The sequence below is a fragment of the Eleutherodactylus coqui genome, chromosome 7 (assembly GCF_035609145.1).
Source record: "Eleutherodactylus coqui strain aEleCoq1 chromosome 7, aEleCoq1.hap1, whole genome shotgun sequence".
Lineage (NCBI taxonomy): Eukaryota > Metazoa > Chordata > Amphibia > Anura > Eleutherodactylidae > Eleutherodactylus > Eleutherodactylus coqui.
Genome location: NC_089843.1, coordinates 100,858,766 through 100,879,691, shown reverse-complemented (window position 1 = coordinate 100,879,691; position 20,926 = coordinate 100,858,766). Strand labels below are relative to the sequence as shown.

Genomic DNA, 20,926 nt, shown 5'->3' with positions numbered 1-20,926 from the left:
GCATGGGCTACAACACCAGAGGCTCCAACCCTGAACTGGATTGGTCACATACGGCTAGTACAGGCCACTCTTGAGGCCAGGAGTGAGAAACAGAGGGCAGACTTGGAGAATTCATCACCACCTGCCCCAACATTGCCATTTGCTACATGTTCCTACATGTCCCAGGTCAGCAGCCAGGCCTCTAACTCCCAGCTATGGGAACATAAATGAATAGAGCTTAAATGTAAGCATTGCACAGCCTCTGGTGTTGGAAATGCTGTCCTTCGGGCTAGCGGACACAGGCAACTTCCACAATGTAATGGTCTGTGCTAATCCATAGTATCAGCTGTCATTTATTTGCCAAAAAGAGACATTCCTGAACTGCACCACCATGTGAGTGATAACGTGTCTCTGGTGCTGCACAATGCTGTCAGTGACAGGGTGTACCTGAGCTTGGATGCATTGTCCTGCAAGCATGGGAAGGGGCGTTACATATTCTTAACAGCACACTGGGTCAATGTCCATAGGGTGAGGCATGAAGCTAAAAGTGGTGGACCTCATTTCACTGTACACCAAGACTTGCGGGACGTTCATCCATGTCTGTCCCCTCCTCACCTCACCCCCTCTTTCTTCACCTCCTCCTGCTAACTTTCAACAACCTTCTACATCAACACTGTTATCTACATAACACTGCATGCAGGAAACTGCACCATGCTGTGCTAAAGCTCATCTGTTTTGGTGAGCACACCCAAACTGCTGAAGAGCTGTTAACGGCTCTACAGGCTTTAGGCCCGTTTACATGTAATGATTATCACTCAAATAAACAAAAGTGCGCGATATTCATTATGTCTAAATGTGAGCCCTTATACACTTTTCATTTGTCACTCGGTTTCAGTTGGCATAAAAATAATCGCTGGTTCGCTTGCTTCTTGTTACGTCTAAACACTTACCGCTCAGTGTTGTGAAGCACTGAGTGAGAAGTGAGCGGTTCTCAGCGATGATCTGCCTGTCTAGACATTCTGCATGAGCGCGAACAGCTGTCAGATTATAGGTGGGTTTCAATCAGGTAGTCTGCTGGTACATCACAACTTGTTCAGTCAGGGGTGGAAATACCATATCAAATAAGCGGTGGAAAATGAAGGCATCCATATACTGTTCTTGCACAGGGACATATGCTGCTGGTGTCCGCTCCTGCGACTTGTGACTATGTACTATATACCCTCCTGATAAAATATCCTGTTAACCCCAATGTACAGAAGAACTACATTGCCTGATTGCTGCTATCAGCAGTGGAGATAATCCTATAGTCTGCATTTTACAGGAAGTCTACCACACATCTAGAAATATATAACTGATGGTTGTGGGAGGTCTTGTAGTGAAATGGACTGGCACTACAGGATAAAAGTACTTTACCTTTAAGTTAAGAGCAACTGTTCTAACTACCAGTGCATTTAACAAAGGGTAGTTATGCTGGAATTCATTTAATAAGAAGAGGGAGTCAGGAAACTAAATAGTTAAGATTTAGAGATGAGCGAGCGTACTCGGATAAGCACTACTCGCTCGAGTAATGTGCTTTATCCGAGTATCGCTGTGCTCGGGGCTAAAGATTCGGGTGCCGCTGCGGCTGACAGGTGAGTCGCAGCGGGGAGCAGGGGAGAGCGGGCGGGAGAGAAGGAGAGAAAGATCTTACCTCCGTTCCTCCCCGCTCTCCCCTGCAGCTCCCCGCTCCGTGCCGGCACCCGAATCTTTAGCCCTGAGCACAGCGATACTCGGATAAAGCCAATTACTCGAGCGAGTAGTGCTTATCCGAGTACGCTCGCTCATCTCTATTAAGATTGTTATGGCACCGTCATAAATCAGTTAGCTGCTGAGCTGTGACAGGCTCCCTCAGTGGAGAAAAGATGGGGGTTCCAGTTCATTTTGTATTGCGCACTTAGAAATTGAAAACAGTGTTAGAAGACGGAGGTGAAGTGCAGTAGGGAATATGGAGTGAGACAGTGAAGAGGTCAGTTGGAGGGGAGAGAGAGGAGCTGAGATGGACACGAGGGAGGAAGGCGGATAGCCATGTGAAGACCCAGCTTCTTCCTTCTCGTCTGTCCTGCTGTAATTAGAGAAATGTTATGTAACCTTTCAAGAAATCCTGTGTGCAGCTGCTCAGAAATTACCCCGATGCTGAGAGAGACTGTTTGTTGTTCCAAACCTGATGTCTGTTCAAGCCAACTCTGCTTTCTACCAGATGATAACTTCAAACAAGAAGTAGAGAATCTTCATAGAAGTTTGTAAGTACTAAATAAAACAGTGTTTTAGGAATGGCAAAACTGTTAGTGGGGTTTATAAGGGGTAGTTCTCTCAATATAGCTCTTCCTTAGCTTAGATGCTGCCTCCTCAAAGTCTGTTTATCTGTGTCTAAAGTGTTAAACAGTGTATATGCAAGTTGTATATGCAATTTCTGGATATCTGTCTTTAATATTAATACAGACAACCACGGTTCTGAAAGTAAATGGTGTGTCTGTCATTTACCTACATACATGTCTTAGTCTTATTTCGCTACCAAGTGCTTTTAATCCAGACACTGGCGTGTGAACACTTATTTCCATTAGTTGTCCAGATCCTGTTATATACCTTCAATGGTATACAAGATTGGTGCACAAGATTACAAAAATTGTGTTGGCTCATTGCCACCGTGACACGGCTTTCCAGCCACATCTTAGAAACCCCTTAGAGAGTGTAGGCCTCTTCCAGCTTGCCACCCATTGCAGTCCTTATAACAAGTCCTGACTATGGTCTCCATTAACTTCTCCATTCGTCCATGCATGTGTCACACAATCACATTCAGTCATCTGTCATTAAAAGAAAAAAGGATTGACACATAAGGCAATTTGATGATGTCATAATTAGTTTTTTTATATTGCATTGTATGACATAAACAGTGCTTTTGGCCTCTGCACAGTTTATATTGACTGTGTATAGTGCAGCTTTACATCCTCAACATGTAAAACTAAATATAAGTGATCCTTCCATTCCCTGTGATGGGTGATACATGTCGGGGCCGCTGCTGACTGGGCCATTTATTTTCCTCCTATAAAAATACAGTACTGCCTTTTATAGACACAATATTATATTGCATTTTAACCCCTTAGTGACCAAGCCTGTTTGTGCCTTAATGACCAGGCCAAATTTTGGAAATCTGACATGTGTACTTTAACATAGAATAGCTCTGTAAAGGTTTTGCATATCCAAGTGATTCTGACATTGTTTTTTCGCCACATGTTGTCCTTCATTTAGGTGGTGAAAATAGTCCGATATAATTTGTGTATATTTATTAAAAGTGCCAATATTGGGAAAATTTTGAAAAAAATATCATTTTTTCACATTTTCAATTGTAATATATCAAATATGTGCAAACATACTGTACAAACGTTTGCTAAGATATATATTTCCAGCTATTTACTTAATTCTGAATGCACATTTGAAAAACTTTTATGTTTTTTTAACCATTTAGGAGATGTACAAATTTAACATTACTTTTCAGCATTTTGAGGAACACTTTTTTTTCCTGCACCAAGCCAAGATAGCAAAGGCTCATAGGTGTCAGAATAATAGATACCCCCGCAAATGACCCTGTTTTAAAAACTACACCCCTTAATGTATTCACTGAGGGGTGTCATGAGTATTTTGACCCCACAGTTTTTTTTCAGGAATTAATTCCATTTAGAGGAGAAAAATTAAAATTTCATATTTTTGCAAATATGTAATTTTAAAGACATATTTTTTTTCTATAGTTTACATGAAAATGAGGATTTACACCCCAAAATGGATCCCCCTGTTTGTCCTGTGTTCAAAAATATACCGAATGTGGCCCTAATCTTATATCTGAGTGCACAACGGGGCCCAAAATGAAAGGAGTAGTCAGTGTCTTTCAGAACAGAAATTTTGCTTGAAGGCATTTTAGGCCCCAAAGCACATTTGTAGAGTTCTTGAGCGCCCAAAACCATAGAAAACTACCACAAATGACCACATTTTGAAAACTAGACCCCTTAACAAATTTATCTAGGGGTGTACTGCCCATTTTGACCCCACGGTTTTTGAATGAATTCAAGCAAAGCAAAAGGAAAAAATTGTGATTTTCGTTTTTTTGACAATTCTGTCATTTTAAAAACAGCTTTTTTTGTACAGCCCACATGTGAATGAAGACTTGCACCCCAAAGTGGATACCCCTGTTTGTGCTGTTTTCAGAAATATACCCATTGTGGTCCTAATCTTATGTCTGGATGCACAACGGGGCCCAAAATGAAAGGAGCAGTCGGTGGCTTTTAGAACCATAAATTTTGCTTGAAGGCCTTTTATGCCCCATAGCACACTTGTAGAGTTCTTGAACGCCCAAAACAATAGAGAACCCCCACAAATGACCTCATTTTGAAAACTAGACCCCTTAACGCATTCATCTAGGGGTGTATTTTAACCGTACAATTTTTGAATAGATTTAAGCAAAGCAGTAGGAAACAATTACGATTTTCAATTTTTGGGCAATTGCGTCAATTTAAAAACAGGGTTTTTTTTTGTACAGCACACATATAAATGAAGACTTTCACCCCAAAATGGATACCCCTGTTTGTCCCGTGTTCAGAAACATACCCATTGTGGCCCTAATCTACTTACAGGACACATGGCTAGGCCTATAATGAAAGGAACACCAGTTGGATTTCAGGGTACAACTGAATAAATTCCAGGTCCCATCGCCCACTTATAGAGCCATTGGGCGGCCAAAACGATAAGGAACCCCCTCAAATGACCCCATTTTGAAAACTAGACCCCTTAACAAATTCATCTAGGATTATACTGCGTATTTTGACCGTACAGTATTTGACTGAATCTTATCAAAGCAGAAGCAAAAAATTACGATTTTCAATTTTTTTGAGAATTTTTTCAATTTAAAAACAGTTTTTTTGTACAGCGTAAATAGGAATGAAGACGTTCACCCCAAAATGGATACCCCCATTTGTCCCGAGTTCAGAAACATACCCATTGTTGCCCTAATCTACTTACAGGACACATGGCTAGGCCTATGATGAAAGGAACACCTGTTGGATTTCAGGGTACAACTGAATAAATTCCAGGCCCCATCTCTCACTTATAGAGCCATTGGGCGGCCAAAACGATAAGGAACCCCCTCAAATGACCCCATTTTGAAAACTAGACCCCTTAACAAATTCATCTAGGGTTATACTGCGTATTTTGACTGTACAGTATTTGACTGAATCTTATCAAAGCAGAAGCAAAAAATTACGATTTTCAATTTTTTTGAGAATTTTTTCAATTTAAAAACGTTTTTTTTGTACAGCGTACATAGAAATGAAGACGGTCACCCCAAAATGGATACCCCCGTTTGTCCCAAGTTCAGAAACATACCCATTGTGGCCCTAATCTACTTACAGGGCCCATGGCAAGGCCTATAATGGAGGGAACACCCGTTGAATTGCAGGGCACAACTGAATAAATCCCAGGCCCCATTGCTCATTTGTATGGAATAAAAATTGTCTCCCTAAAAATATCCCCCCCCCCCCCCTCCGCGCCCTTTTCAGCGTTCCCCAAATCTTAGATAAAAGTAATAATGTGAACTGTGTGGTATTTCCGAAGACAGGAGTAATTACGGAGGCTGGTTGGAATGGGCCCATGGGGCAATAAAACCGTGTATTCCCCCTCCTCTCATGCTTTTTGGGGGTCATTTCTTGACCTCAGTGGCGGGTATGGGGTGTAAAAAGTAGCGTTTCGTGAGTCTTCGTAAGCTTGCGGAGGTGCGGCGGTCTCGCACAGAAGACACTCAACAAGCTGCTCCTGGAACTGCAGGAAGGCAAGCGTTCCCGGGGCTTCTTGTAAAATACGTATTACAGGTAACAGTCTGAATAACTCCGGGCTCCGTAGGCGGAATCCTCTTGCGGAGGTCCACAGCGGATCCCAGCTGTGAGCCCGTCTGTGACCCTGCGTACGGCCGCGTAATGTACTGCGCATAACTGCCTACTGTTTCTATTTCCCGCACCGTCGCTTAGTGATGACATGGGTACCAGCAGCCCGTATACAAGGTAGTTGCATATGGGCAGCAGGTATATCCACGACAATGGAGCACAATGGGCTCTGTGCTGCGGATAGCCGCGGCAAAATAGAACCTGCTGCATTCTCTTTTGTGCGAGTGGATTACACAATTCCAACCCACTAATGTGAGCAGAATTGTGTAATCCAATGCGATTGATCTGCGTATTACCGCGGATCAGACGCATGCGGAATCCGTAATTCCTATCCGGTTAACAGTGGTCATCTCTGCAGGGACATCCCTCTGCTCCTGGCTACACATGGTAGTCAGGAGCAGAGGAATTTTAAATTTCCCGGGTCCGGAACCCCTCTGTGCACGCGCCCGATGTCAATCATCGGGCGCGCATGCGCAGAAGGGGACTCAGGTCCCGGAAGACCGGGACACCGCTGAGGACCGGGGGTAAGTATTTTCACCTTCCCTCATGGATCTGATCCATGAGGGGAGGTGAAATTAACGTTTTCTTAAACTTTTTTTTTAACTTTTTCACGATCGCCGCTATCCACTGGATAGCGGGGATCGCGACAGCATGGAGCTGTCATGTCCATAGCCTTGCAGGCACCGACAGTATGGAGCTGTCACGTCCATAGCCCACGGAGCTTTATTCTCTGTAGGACGCATGTTTTTACGTCCTCAGAGAATAAAGCCCACTTGGGCAGGATGTAAAAAGGCAATGGGCTGGTCGTTAAGGGGTTAATCAAGTAACCTCCTGGGACAGTACAACTGTATTCCTGTCAGCTGACTGCTGTGACATCACAGCTGTATTTGTTACCATACAGTAACTGCTTTGACGTCATAATTGTATGGTGACTGCTGTGACATCACAATTGTTTCAGTCAAGTAAGCTATTGTGACATCAAAAATGGGTTTTAGTCATGCTGTGACATCACAAGTGTATTTCTGACAGGCGAGCAGCTGTAACATCATAATTGGGTTTTCATCAAGCAAGTTACTGTGACATCACAAGTGGGTTTCCATCAGGTAACTTGCTGTGACATTACAATTAGGTTTTCATCAGAAGTAACATAGTATGTTAGACTGAATGAAGACAATGTCCATCTAGTTCAGCCTGTTTCCAGCCCCTCCATGTTGATCCAGAGGAATGCAAAAAGAAGCTCAGCAGATGCCAATTTAGCTCATTTGGAAGAAAAAAATTCCTCCATATGGCAGTCAGAATAATCCCTGCATCAACGTTTGAGTCCAAGACCCAGGTTAACCACCCCGCTGGTCACCTAATGTCTATATCCTATAATATTGTAGCACTCTAAAAAGATGTCTAGTCCCCTCTTAAACTCCTTTATGGATTTTGCCATCACCACATCCTCAGGCAGAGAGTTCCACAGTCTCACTGCTCTTACAGTAAAGAAGCCCCTTCTGTGTTGGTGATGAAACCTGCTTTCTTCTAGACATAGAGGATGCCCTCTTGTTACCATCACAGTCCTGGGTATAAAGAGATCATGGGAGAGATCCTTGTATTGTCCCTTAATGTATTCATACATAGTTATTTGATCGCCCCTTAGCCATCATTTTTCCAGGGTGAATAATCCCAATAATCCTCTCTGGGTGTTCTAGTCCTCCCATTCCGTTTATTAATTTAGTTGCCCTTCTTTGAATCCCCTCAAGCACTGCAACATCTTTCCTGAGCACCGGTGTCCAGAACTGTACAAAGTATTCTATAGGAGGCTGGACAAGTGCCTTGTATAGTGGAAGAATAATGTTCTCGTCCCTCGCCCCTATACCTCTTTTAATGCACCCCAAGACTTTATTTGCTTTTGCAGCAGCTGACTGGCATTGATTGCTCCAGTTGAATCTAGAGTCCACTAGTACCCTCAGGTCTTTTTCCATATTACTTTTCCCTAGCAGAACCCCATTTAGTGTATATTGGTGACATCCGTTTCTCCTGCCCATGTGCATAACCTTACATTTATTAATATTAAACTTCCTTTGCCATTTTTCTGCCCAAGCACCCAGCTCATCTAGGTCCGTTTGTAGCCGCACATTGTCCTCCGTTGTATTAATTATCTTGTATAATTTCGTATCATCTGCAAATATTGATATTTTACTGTGCAGTCCCTCTATCAGGTCATTGATAAATATATTGAACAGAATGGGTCCTAATACTGAGCCCTGTGGCACCCCGCTAGCGACTGTGGTCCAATCAGAGTAGAAACAATTTATTACCACCCTCTGCTTTCTATCTCTGAGCCAGTTAGTTACCCAGATACACACGTTTTCGTCTATTATGCGGTATGGTGTCAAATGCTTTAGAAAAATCCAGATATCTGTGATCAATAGACTCTCCCCAGTCCAGCTTAGCACTTACTTCATTGTAGAAGCTGAATAAATTAGTCTGACATGATCGACAAGCACGCATCTTGCTCAACAGTATGCACCCTCGATCAGCTGATCAAGGTCCGCATACATTGCTTAAGTTGCAAACTTAACAGCATTGCCAAGCATAAAGAATAGAGATGAGCGAACGTACTCGTCCGAGCTTGATGCTCGGGCGAATATTAGCGTGTTCGGGATGCTCGTTACTCGTAACGAGCACCACGCGGTGTTCGGGTTACTTTCACTTTCCTCTCTGAGACGTTAGTGCACTTTTCTGGCCAATTGAAAGACAGGGAAGGCATTACAACTTCCCCCTGTGACGTTCAAGCCCTATACCACCCCCCTGCTGTGAGTGGCTGGGGCGATCAGATGTCACCCGAGTATAAAAGTCGGCCCCTCCCGCGGCTCGCCTCAGATGCCCTGTGAGTTAGCTGAGGGAAAGTGCTGTTCTATTGGAGTTGCTGTAGGGAGAGTATTTGTAGTGAGTGTAGGCTTCAAGAACCCCAACGGTCCTTCTTAGGGCCACATCTATGTGTGTGCAGGCTGCTGTTAGCAGTGGAGAAATTTTTTTTTCTTCTCAAAATCGGCAGTGCAGAGCATTGCACCTGGCATTAGGGACAGAAGTGGTGCTTAGGCAGGGAGAGTGTTAGGAGTGAGTGTAGCCTTCAAGAACCTCAACGGTCCTTTCTAGGGCCACATTTAACTGTGTGGAGTACTGTGCAGGCTGCTGTTAGCTGTGTTGCTTTTTTTTTTTTTTCTCAAAATCGGCGGTGCAGAGCATTGCACCCTGCATTGATACTACAGGCACAGAATTGTGTAGGCAGGGCCACAACACAGTTATTAGTCATTGAATAGGCAGAGTGGGCCTTTCCTTTTAAACAAAAGGGAAAAAAGTATATTTGCCCTGCCTCTGTCAGTCCTAAGGGCTCTGTGTACGTGTGTGCTGCGTGGAGAACGTAAAAAAATCAGACGCAACCAGCTACGGTTGAGTGCAGCCTTGCGCCAATTTCTTTCCTGCCTGGGAAATACCTGCTCTGCCACAGTTAATAACTCTGCAACAGTAAAGTTCTGTGACACTTTTGCAGGGCCGCAACACAGTGTCAGTTATTAAACTTATTATTCAGTGAATAGACGCAGTGGGCCTATCCTTTTAAACAAAAGGGAAAAAAGTATATTTGCCCTGCCTCTGTCAGTCCTAAGGGCTCTGGGTACGTGTGTGCTGCGTGGAGAACGTAAAAAAATCAGACGCAACCAGTTACGGTTGAGTGCAGCCTTGCGCCAATTTCTTTCCTGCCTGGGAAATACCTGCTCTGCCACAGTTAATAACTCTGCAACAGTAAAGTTCTGTGACACTTTTGCAGGGCCGCAACACAGTGTCAGTTATTAAACTTATTATTCAGTGAATAGATGCAGTGGGCCTATCCTTTTAAACAAAAGGGAAAAAAGTATATTTGCCCTGCCTCTGTCAGTCCTAAGGGCTCTGGGTACGTGTGTGCTGCGTGGAGAACGTTAAAAAATCAGACGCAACCAGCTACGGTTGAGTGCAGCCTTGCGCCAATTTCTTTCCTGCCTGGGAAATACCTGCTCTGCCACAGTTAATAACTCTGCAACAGTAAAGTTCTGTGACACTTTTGCAGGGCCGCAACACAGTGTCAGTTATTAAACTTATTATTCAGTGAATAGACGCAGTGGGCCTATCCTTTTAAACAAAAGGGAAAAAAGTATATTTGCCCTGCCTCTGTCAGTCCTAAGGGCTCTGGGTACGTGTGTGCTGTGTGGAGAACGTAAAAAAATCAGACGCAACCAGCTACGGTTGAGTGCAGCCTTGCGCCAATTTCTTTCCTGCCTGGGAAATACCTGCTCTGCCACAGTTAATAACTCTGCAACAGTAAAGTTCTGTGACACTTTTGCAGGGCCGCAACACAGTGTCAGTTATTAAACTTATTATTCAGTGAATAGACGCAGTGGGCCTATCCTTTTAAACAAAAGGGAAAAAAGTATATTTGCCCTGCCTCTGTCAGTCCTAAGGGCTCTGGGTACGTGTGTGCTGTGTGGAGAACGTAAAAAAATCAGACGCAACCAGCTACGGTTGAGTGCAGCCTTGCGCCAATTTCTTTCCTGCCTGGGAAATACCTGCTCTGCCACAGTTAATAACTCTGCAACAGTAAAGTTCTGTGACACTTTTGCAGGGCCGCAACACAGTGTCAGTTATTAAACTTATTATTCAGTGAATAGACGCAGTGAGCCTATCCTTTTAAACAAAAGGGAAAAAAGTATATTTGCCCTGCCTCTGTCAGTCCTAAGGGCTCTGGGTACGTGTGTGCTGCGTGGAGAACGTAAAAAAATCAGACGCAACCAGCTACGGTTGAGTGCAGCCTTGCGCCAATTTCTTTCCTGCCTGGGAAATACCTGCTCTGCCACAGTTAATAACTCTGCAACAGTAAAGTTCTGTGACACTTTTGCAGGACCGCAACACAGTGTCAGTTATTAAACTTATTATTCAGTGAATAGACGCAGTGAGCCTATCCTTTTAAACAAAAGGGAAAAAAGTATATTTGCCCTGCCTCTGTCAGTCCTAAGGGCTCTGGGTACGTGTGTGCTGCGTGGAGAACGTAAAAAAATCAGACGCAACCAGCTACGGTTGAGTGCAGCCTTGCGCCAATTTTTTTCCTGCCTGGGAAATCAAATCACTGGTAATACAGCATGCTGAGGGGTAGGGGTAGGCCTAGAGGACGTGGACGCGGCCGAGGACGCGGAGGGCCAAGTGAGGGTGTGGGCACAGGCCGAGCTTCTGATCCAGGTGTGTCGCAGCCGACTGCTGCGCGATTAGGAGAGAGGCACGTTTCTTGCGTCCCCACATTCATCGCCCAATTAATGGGTCCACGCGGGAGACCTTTATTAGAAAATGAGCAGTGTGAGCAGGTCCTGTCGTGGATGGCAGAAAGTGCTTCGAGCAAGCTATCATCCACCCAGAGTTCTGCGCCGTCCAGTGCTGCAAATCCGAATCCTCTGTCTGCTGCTCCTCCTTCCTCCCAGCCTCCTCACTCCACTACAATGACACATGCTCAGGAGCGGGAACACTCCCAGGAACTGTTCTCGGGCCCCTGCTCAAATTGGGCAGCAGTGGTTCCTCTCCCACCAGAGGAGTTTATCGTCACTGATGCACAACCATTGGAAAGTTCCCGGGGTCCGGGGGATGAGGCTGAGGACTTCCGGCAACTGTCTCAAGACCTTTCAGTGGGTGAGGAGGACGATGACGATGAGACACAGTTGTCTTGCAGTGAGGTAGTAGTAAGGGCAGTAAGTCCGAGGGAGGAGCGCACAGAGGATTCGGAGGAAGAGCAGCAGGACGATGAGGTGACTGACCCCACCTGGTGTGCAACGCCTACACAGGACAGGTCTTCAGAGGGGGAGGCACGGGCAGCAGCAGGGCAGGTTGCAAGAGGCAGTGCGGTGGCCAGGGGTAGAGGCAGGGCCAGACCGAATAATCCACCAACTGTTTCCCAAAGCGCACCCTCGCGCCATGCCACCCTGCAGAGGCCGAGGTACTCTAAGGTCTGGCAGTTTTTCACCGAGACGCCTGACAACCGACGAACACTGGTGTGCAAGCTTTGTCGCGCCAAGATCAGCCGGGGAGCCACCACCAACAGCCTCACCACCACCAGCATGCGCAGACATATGATGGCCAAGCACCCCACAAGGTGGGACGAAGGCCGTTCACCGCCTCCGGTTTGCACCGCTGCCTCTCCCCCTGTGCCCCAACCTGCCACTGAGATCCAACCCCCCTCTCAGGACACAGGCACTACCGTCTCATGGCCTGCACCCACACCCTCACCTCCGCTGTCCTCGGCCCCATCCACCAATGTCTCGCACCGCACAGTCCAGCCGTCGCTAGCGCAAGTGTTGGAGCGCAAGCGCAAGTACGCCGCCACGCACCCGCATGCTCAATCGTTAACCGTCCACATAGCCAAATTTATCAGCCTTGAGATGCTGCCGTATAAGGTTGTGGAAACGGAGGCTTTCAAAGCTATGATGGCGGCGGCGGCCCCACGCTACTCAGTTCCCAGTCGCCACTACTTTTCCCGATGTGCCGTCCCAGCCCTGCACGACCACGTCTCCCGCAACATTGTACGCGCCCTCACCAATGCGGTTAGTGGCAAGGTCCACTTAACTACGGACACGTGGACAAGCACAGGCGGGCAGGGCCACTACATCTCCCTGACGGCACATTGGGTGAATTTAGTGGAGGCTGGGACAGAGTCAGAGCCTGGGACCGCTCACGTCCTACCCACCCCCAGAATTGCGGGCCCCAGCTCGGTGGTGGTATGTTCGGCGGTGTATGCTTCTTCCACTAAAGCACCCTCCTCCTCCTCCTCAACCTCTGTCTCGCAATCTAGATGTGTCAGCAGCAGCAGGACGTCGCCAGCAGTCGGTGTCGCGTGGCGTGGCAGCACAGCGGTGGGCAAGCGTCAGCAGGCCGTGCTGAAACTACTCAGCTTAGGAGATAGGAGGCACACGGCCCACGAACTGCTGCAGGGTCTGACAGAGCAGACCGACCGTTGGCTTGCGCCGCTGAGCCTCCAACCGGGCATGGTCGTGTGTGACAACGGCCGTAACCTGGTGGCGGCTCTGCAGCTCGGCAGCCTCACGCACGTGCCATGCCTGGCCCACGTCTTTAATTTGGTGGTTCAGCGCTTTCTGAAAAGCTACCCACGCTTGTCAGACCTGCTCGTAAAGGTGCGCCGGCTCTGCGCACATTTCCGCAAGTCCCACATGGACGCTGCCACCCTGCGCACCCTGCAACATCAGTTTAATCTGCCAGTGCCCCGACTGCTGTGCGACGTGCCCACACGGTGGAACTCTACGCTCCACATGTTGGCTAGGCTGTATGAGCAGCGTAGAGCAATAGTGGAATACCAACTCCAACATGGGCGGCGCAGTGGGAGTCAGCCTCCTCAATTCTTTTCAGAAGAGTGGGCCTGGTTGGCAGACATCTGCCAGGTCCTTCAAAACTTTGAGCAGTCTACCCAGGTGGTGAGCGGCGATGCTGCAATCATTAGCGTCACCATTCCTCTGCTATGCATGTTGAGAAGTTCCCTGCAAACCATAAAGGCAGCCGCTTTGCGCTCGGAAACAGAGCCGGGGGAAGACAGTATGTCGCTGGATAGTCAGAGCACCCTCCTGTCTATATCTCAGCGCGTTCAGGAGGAGGAGGAGGAGCATGAGGAGGATGAGGAGGAGGGGGAAGAGACAGCTTGGCCCACTGCTGACAGTACCCATGCTGCTTGCCTGTCATCATTTCAGCGTGTATGGCCTGAGGAGGAGGAGGAGGAGGAGGATCCTGAAAGTGATCTTCCTAGTGCGGACAGCCATGTGTTGCGTACAGGTACCCTGGCACACATGGCTGACTTCATGTTAGGATGCCTTTCTCGTGACCCTCGCGGGTTCACGCATTCTGGCCACTACGGATTACTGGGTATACACACTGCTCGACCCACGCTATAAGGAGAACCTTCTCACTCTCATTCCCGAAGAGGAAAGGGGTTCGAGAGTGTTGCTATACCATAGGACCCTGGCGGACAAGCTGATGGTAAAATTCCCATCCGACCGCGCTAGTGGCAGAAGGCGCAGTTCCGAGGGCCAGGTAGCAGGGGAGGTGCGGAGATCGAGCAGCATGTACAGCCCAGGCAGTGCAACAGTCTTTAAGGGCCTGGACAGCTTTATGGCTCCCCACCAAGACTGTGTCACCGCTCCCCAGTCAAGGCTGAGTCGGCGGGAGCACTGTAAAAGGATGGTGAGGGAGTACGTAGCCGATCGCACGACCGTCCTCCGTGACGCCTCTGCCACCTACAACTACTGGGTGTCGAAGCTGGACACGTGGCCTGAACTCGCGCTGTATGCCCTGGAGGTGCTTGCTTGTCCTGCGGCTAGCGTCTTGTCGGAAAGGGTGTTTAGTGCGGCTGGGGGAATCATCACAGATAAGCGTACCCGCCTGTCAACCGACAGTGCCGACAGGCTAACACTCATCAAGATGAACAAAGCCTGGATTTCCCCAGACTTCTCTTCTCCACCAGCGGACAGCAGCGATACGTAAGCAATACGTAGGCTGCACCCGCGGATGGAAGCTACATTCTCTCTCACCATCCAAAACGGGGACATTTCTGCTTCATCAATCTGTGTCTAATATTCCTCCTCCTCCTCCTGCTCCTCCTCCTGAAACCTCACATAATCACGCTGAACGGGCAATTTTTCTTAGGGCCACAAGGCTCACTCATCTAATTTTTCTAAACAATTTTTATATGTTTCAATGCTCTTAAAAGCGTTGAAACTTTAACTTGAACCAATTTTTAGTTAAACTGGGCTGCCTCCAGGCCTAGTTACCACTTAAGCCACATTAACCAAAGCGATTAATGGGTTTCACCTGCCATCTTGGTTGGGCATGGCCAATTTTTACTGAGGTACATTAGTACTGTTGGTACACCAATGTTTTGGGGCCCTCACCTACAGTGTGATCCTAGCAATTTGTATGTTCTTCGCCTGCACTCATGGTACAGAAGTGTGTGCGGGGTTGGCCTACACTTTAGCTACATAAATGTAACTTGGGCCTTGGCTATACTGCAGCTACTGAAATGGAACTAAGACTATGCTCCTCCTATACTGCTGCTTCGGAATTGTTCCTGGGGCCTGTGTAGGCTGCTACAATGACTTAAATGGAACTAAGACTATGCTCCTCCTATACTGCTGCTTCGGAATTGTTCCTGTGGGCCTGTGTAGTCTGCTACAATGACTTAAATGGAACTAAGACTGTGCTCCCCCTATAATGCTGCTAGTGATATGTTAGTGGGGCCTGTCGCTAATGCTACGGCTGAAATGTTACTAATTCTGGGCTCTGCCTATACCGCTGCTAATGGTATGTCTCTGGGGTGTGGAAACAGAGGCTTCCCAAAGACATGATGGCGGCGAGGCCATTTCCCACCAACGCTGTTACTGTTAAGGTGCATATAACCACGGACACGTGGAGAGGACACGTAGTGCCTCCAAAACATCCCCCGCCACGGCCCACTTAATCCTGGCCACATTCCGAAAACCAACAAAATAAAACCGCGCTACTAGGTCCGCAGTAACCACCACATTACCACCAACGCGGTTACTGTTAAGGTACATATTACCAGTCTGACTGGGGCATGCAGTGTTGGCCGGAGCCCACCTGCATTAAGCACGACATTACTACCTCAGCTGTGTTGGGCAATGCAATGGGATATTTTTGTGTATCGCCGGTGGGTTCCAGGGAGCCACCCATGCTGTAGGTGCACACGGAGTTTAACCTACATGTGTCCACTTGTAAAGCACCCCAGTCTGACTGGGGCATGCAGTGTTGGCTGGAGCCCACCTGCATTAAGCACGACATTACTACCTCAGCTGTGTTGGGCAATGCAATGGGATATTTTTGTGTATCGCCGGTGGGTTCCAGGTAGCCACCCATGCTGTAGGTGCACACGGAGTTTAACCTACATGTGTCCACTTGTAAAGAACCCCAGTCTGACTGGGGCATGCAGTGTGGGCCGGAGCCCACCTGCATTAAGCACAACATTACTACCTCAGCTGTGTTGGGCAATGCAATGGGATATTTCTATGTACCGCCGGTGGCTTCCTGGCACCCACCCATGCTGTCGGTCCACAGGGAGTTGTAAATGCATCTGTTTCCACTTGTAAGGAACCCCAGTCAGACTGGGGCATGCAGTGTGGGCCGAAGCCCACCTGTATTAAGCACAACATTACTACCTCAGCTGTGTTGGGCAATGCAATGGGATATTTCTATGTACCGCCGGTGGCTTCCTGGCACCCACCCATGCTGTGGGTCCACAGGGAATTATAAATGCATCTGTTTCCACTTGTAAAGAACCCCAGTCTGACTGGGGCATGCAGTGTGGGCCGAAGCCCACCTGCATTAAGCACGACATTACTACCTCAGCTGTGTTGGGCAATGCAATGGAATATTTTTATGTACCGCCGGTGGGTTCCAGGGAGCCACCCATGCTGTCGGTCGACAGGGACTTCACAATAGGGAGTTGTACCTGCCTGTGTCTATGAATTAAAAAGCCTGGTCTGACTGGGGCATGCAGAGACACCTTGACAGAATGAATAGTGTGTGGCACATAGGTTCCCCATTGCTATGCCCACGTGTGCAGCTCCTGATGGCGGTGGCACAGGATTCTATTTCTCATTGCTTCTGTACAGCATTGTGGGCTATCGCCCCGCCCCTTTTAAAGAGGGTCGCTGCCTAGCCATGCCAACCTCTGCAGTGTGTGCCTGCGGTTCCTCCTCATGGCAGACGCACTTCTAAATAGACATGAGGGTGGTGTGGCATGAGGGCAGCTGAAGGCTGCGCAGGGACACTTTGGTGTGCGCTGTGGGGGGGAGGGGGGGCGGTTGGGCAGCATGTAAGCCAGGAGAAGTGGCAGTGGAGTGTCATGCAGGCAGTGATTGTGCTTTGTTGGAGGTAATGTGGTGCTTAGCTAAGGTATGCCATGCTAATGAGGGCTTTTCAGAAGTAAAAGTTTTTGGGAGGGGGGGGGCACTCTTGCCGCTATTGTGGCTTAATAGTGGGACCTGGGAAATTGAGATGCAGCCCAACATGTAGCCCCTCGCCTGCCCTATCCGTTGCTGTGTCGTTCCCATCACTTTCTTGAATTGCCAAGATTTTCACACAAGGAAACCTTAGCGAGCATCGGCGAAATACAAAAATGCTCGGGTCGCCCATTGACTTCAATGGGGTTCGTTACTCGAAACGAACCCTCGAGCATCGCGAAAAGTTCGTCCCGAGTAACGAGCACCCGAGCATTTTGGTGCTCGCTCATCTCTAATAAAGAACGCTGGTCTTTGCCGTGATATTAACCCGGTGAACATTCGCGGACGGGACCGCAGGAAGAAGTACGGACATGTTTGCCCGGTTAACAGTTTTCTGGGGCCTGGCAGGCTGAAAAGGTCCTAGATGAAGCCACCACTTTCTGTCTGGCAAAACTTCTAGCTTGGCCAGAACGTTTTCAACCTCTGCTGCCTGGAGGTCTTTAGCATCGCCCCAGAAAAATTGGGGTCTGACTGGCAGGTAACCGGCAGCCACGCCAGCAATTGAACGGTCGGTGAAGACTGTTGGAGGAAACATCTCTACTCCACAAGGTCTGCCAAAGTTCTGTTTAATAGAGCCTCCTCACCTTGGGGCTTGCTTTGAGTCACTTTGGTGGGGGGAAGTCCTCCCCCTACTTTGTGCCTGGCCAGGGCGCGGTCTTTTTGGCGCTAACGATCTGGCAGGAAGGTTTTGGCATGAGCGAGCTGGAGAGAGGAGAGCGTTAGATTTTGGGCGCCATTTTGAGCAGTCCTGGGCAGAACGTGGAGTGCAAACATTTGTAAACTGTTAGGGCACTGTATAGCTTTACATCTCCTTTTGGACTGTACTTCTGCGGTAGCGCAGGCAGGATCATGCGGCACAGAGGATACAATCCTGTTCATAGTAACACCAAGAAGAAGTAGGCTGCTGTAGCTGAGGAGCTGGGAGGGCAAAATGCTGGCTTGTCATGGCTGCACTTACCACACTCCCTCCCAGAGGGACGCACGCAGCCAAGGCCAGGGCAGCGCTGGGCCTCTTCTGGGCACCCCTAGGATAGGGATGCCCAATAGATGGTAGAACAGGGATAGAGTTTGTCACGGGTGATGCACCGTTATGGTACACACCAGAACGAACTCCGGCAGAGAATATAATGAGCTGCAGACAAATATTAAGTACCTCAGGTCCCTGGGAACGTTCAGGGCCTGGAATAAACTTTACTTGGCAAACTTCAACAATACAAGGCACAATTTAGAGCAATGACAATGCAGGAAATTAGTAGACTTGAACAGTAGTACCTCCACACAATGACCCAGACTTCAGAACACCCATGCATGAACAATAGACTTTGGAGTACCTCCACCTGGTGGTCCAGACTTCAGGATGCCCAGGTGTGACAGACAAAATGGGTGTATCTCTACGGGGTGATCCACTAGCTCCAGACGACCATGTAGGAAATTATCAAGTAGACAGTACCTCTGCACTGAGCCTTGATAAGCACTCACTCATGGTTGCTCTCGCTCTTGCTCTGCTTAGATGGGGCTCACTCCTTCCTCCTCACATGCACATTCAAGCTGGGAAATCTTCTCCTCCTCTTCCATGCTTCACTACATGAGGGATAAAGGTACCCCCATGTAGCTGGACCTCTTGACTACGACTCCAGACATGGACCCTTTCCCGCTCTCAAACACTCACTTTTATAACCTCTCTCATACCACGTGACAGGACATAAATTGATACATTTACAGACAGTCCCCAGGCTTTGCAAACACTTAACCTCTCACTTGCTGCAGCTGTGCAATACACATAACAGAATGACAAGATAGTTTTGCACAGAGCATCTACATAAAACATACATGTATAACATTATGGAGGGGGCCAGGAAAGCATGGGTACTGTTGTTTCTTGATGCCACCGGAAGCTAGGGGTTTGACAGGCCTTAGATGGAGAAACACCCCTGCCACGCGCCTAGCGCCTGATTGGCTGGCGACCCCGCACAGCTTTGAGACCAAGAGCACAGTGGAAGGAGTTTATGCTGGGATGGAGGGTTAGGGGTAGTTTAAAAGTTAGGCTTACATTATTAGCTGTAAATGCTTGCTGCTGCAGCATTGCATGCTGCCGCCCGTGTCACCTAATGTCCCCTGCAGTCTGAAGCCGCCCCCCCCACCGACCACCACCACCACGGCCGCCACGCCCTGAGAAACAGACGCAGAAAATGGAGAGTGAGTGGCAGCACCCGGGAGGCCTTGCACACGTGAAGGGGAGAGAGGAGGAGCCGAGGACAAGCCACAGCACCAGGGTTACTCACCGCAACTAGCAGGGACAATTCTCAGCAGCCCAACAGAAGACACACCGGTGGAGGGGTGAGTGCAGCCTATCAGGCACTGGGGGCGTCACCAGGCTGTCAAACTGCCTAACACTTGGCTACTACCACCACTTCCGGTGGTGTCAAGGTCTGTTAGTACCGAAAGCATGTACTGGGCCACTACATTACCATATCAAATAAGTGGTGGAAAATAAAGGTGTCCATATACTGTTTTTGCACAGGGACATATGCTGCTGGTGTCCGCTTCCGGGACGTGTGCCTGTGTACTGTACACATATCCTGCAAACCCCAATGTACGGAAGGACTACATTGCCTGATTGCTGCTATCAGCAGTGGGGACAATCCTATAGTCTGCATTTCAGGGGAAGTCTACCAAACATCTGGGAATGAGAGGGTACAACATATCGCATATAACTGATGGTTGTGGGAGGTCCTTTATAACACGTCCTGACTATGGTTTCCATTAACTTCTCCATTCATCCATACATGTGCCACACAGTCACATTCAGTCATCTGTCATTAAGAAACAAAGATTTGACACATAAGGCAACTTGATGTTGTCATTAGTTTCTTTATATCACATTGTATGACAGACAGTGCTTTTGGCCTCTGCACAGTTTACATAAAGTATATTGACTGTGTATAGTGCAGATTTACATCCTCAACATGTAAAACTGAATATAAGTGATCTTTCCATTCCCCATGATGGGTGATACATGTCGGGGCCGCTGCTGACTGGGACATTTATTTTCCTCCTATAAAAATACAATACTTCCTTCTATAGACACAATATTAGACTGCATTTAAACAACTAATACAAAAGATGACTAGTACTTCATTTCCCTTATGGTCATCTGAGGTCAGTTAGTATGTAGGTAGATAAAAAATAGTTTGAGTTTTACAAACATCAGTAAGTGGCTGTAAGAAGCTCTGTACATGTGTTCCCACTAAACATACATCCTACATTTAGTAGTCTTTACATCCTGGACGGCGGTAATGAAACATTCGCTCTTGTCCTCCTCCTGCACCAGCCCTGCTACTTTTTTGAAATGTGGGCAGGGCTTGTCGATAGGGGGAGTGGCCATGCAGACCGACAGATTTATATATTTTTTACCCCATAAACTGGTGTAAATTATTGCAGAAATGTACGTTGGTTGGATCCAAGCAGACATTTCTGTGATGCTTCCGGGGATGCGCTGAATACATGAAGAAGTCTGCGCCTCTACATATATTCAGCGCACCATGCCCTGGGGAAAATTCTAGTAAGTCCGGCATTGGGATTAGTAAATTTCTCCCACGGTTCTTAAAGAACACAAGGCATGAATGTAAGCAGATTTGCTGCATAATTTAAAGGCATCTTTACTTCAATTTTTGCCAGTTTTACATAAATGATCCTGGCCTTTCTACACATTTTCAGAGTATAAGGCACTTATGTCAGCTCATCATTCACAGTCTTCTAGGTCTCTCTCGGCACAAGGTTCAGTATAACTGGTTTTGTTGGCTTCAGGAATCCTTTGGAGTCAAGTACCAGAGGGATCTGTAACATCAGATATAACAGTTAGGACTTGTATAAATAGGCTTGCATTAAGACTTATAGTCTATT

The 20,926-nt window shown here is 47.7% G+C and overlaps 1 protein-coding gene across 2 annotated transcripts in view; it reads right to left on the bottom strand.

Moving 5' to 3' along the window:
• The window catches only part of LOC136572679 (cytochrome P450 3A29-like), a 119,369-nt gene that overhangs the window by 68,561 nt on the left and 29,882 nt on the right, over nucleotides 1–20,926 (bottom strand). Inside the window, exon 13 of one of the 2 annotated variants that reach the window (XM_066573493.1) lies at nucleotides 19,875–20,860. The exons of the other annotated variant lie outside the window; for it this stretch is intronic. Coding sequence (XP_066429590.1) covers nucleotides 20,780–20,860 — 81 coding nt within the window. The 3' untranslated portion in view covers nucleotides 19,875–20,779. Of the gene's footprint in view, nucleotides 1–19,874; nucleotides 20,861–20,926 lie in introns of those variants that run through there. 2 annotated transcript variants of the gene reach the window in all.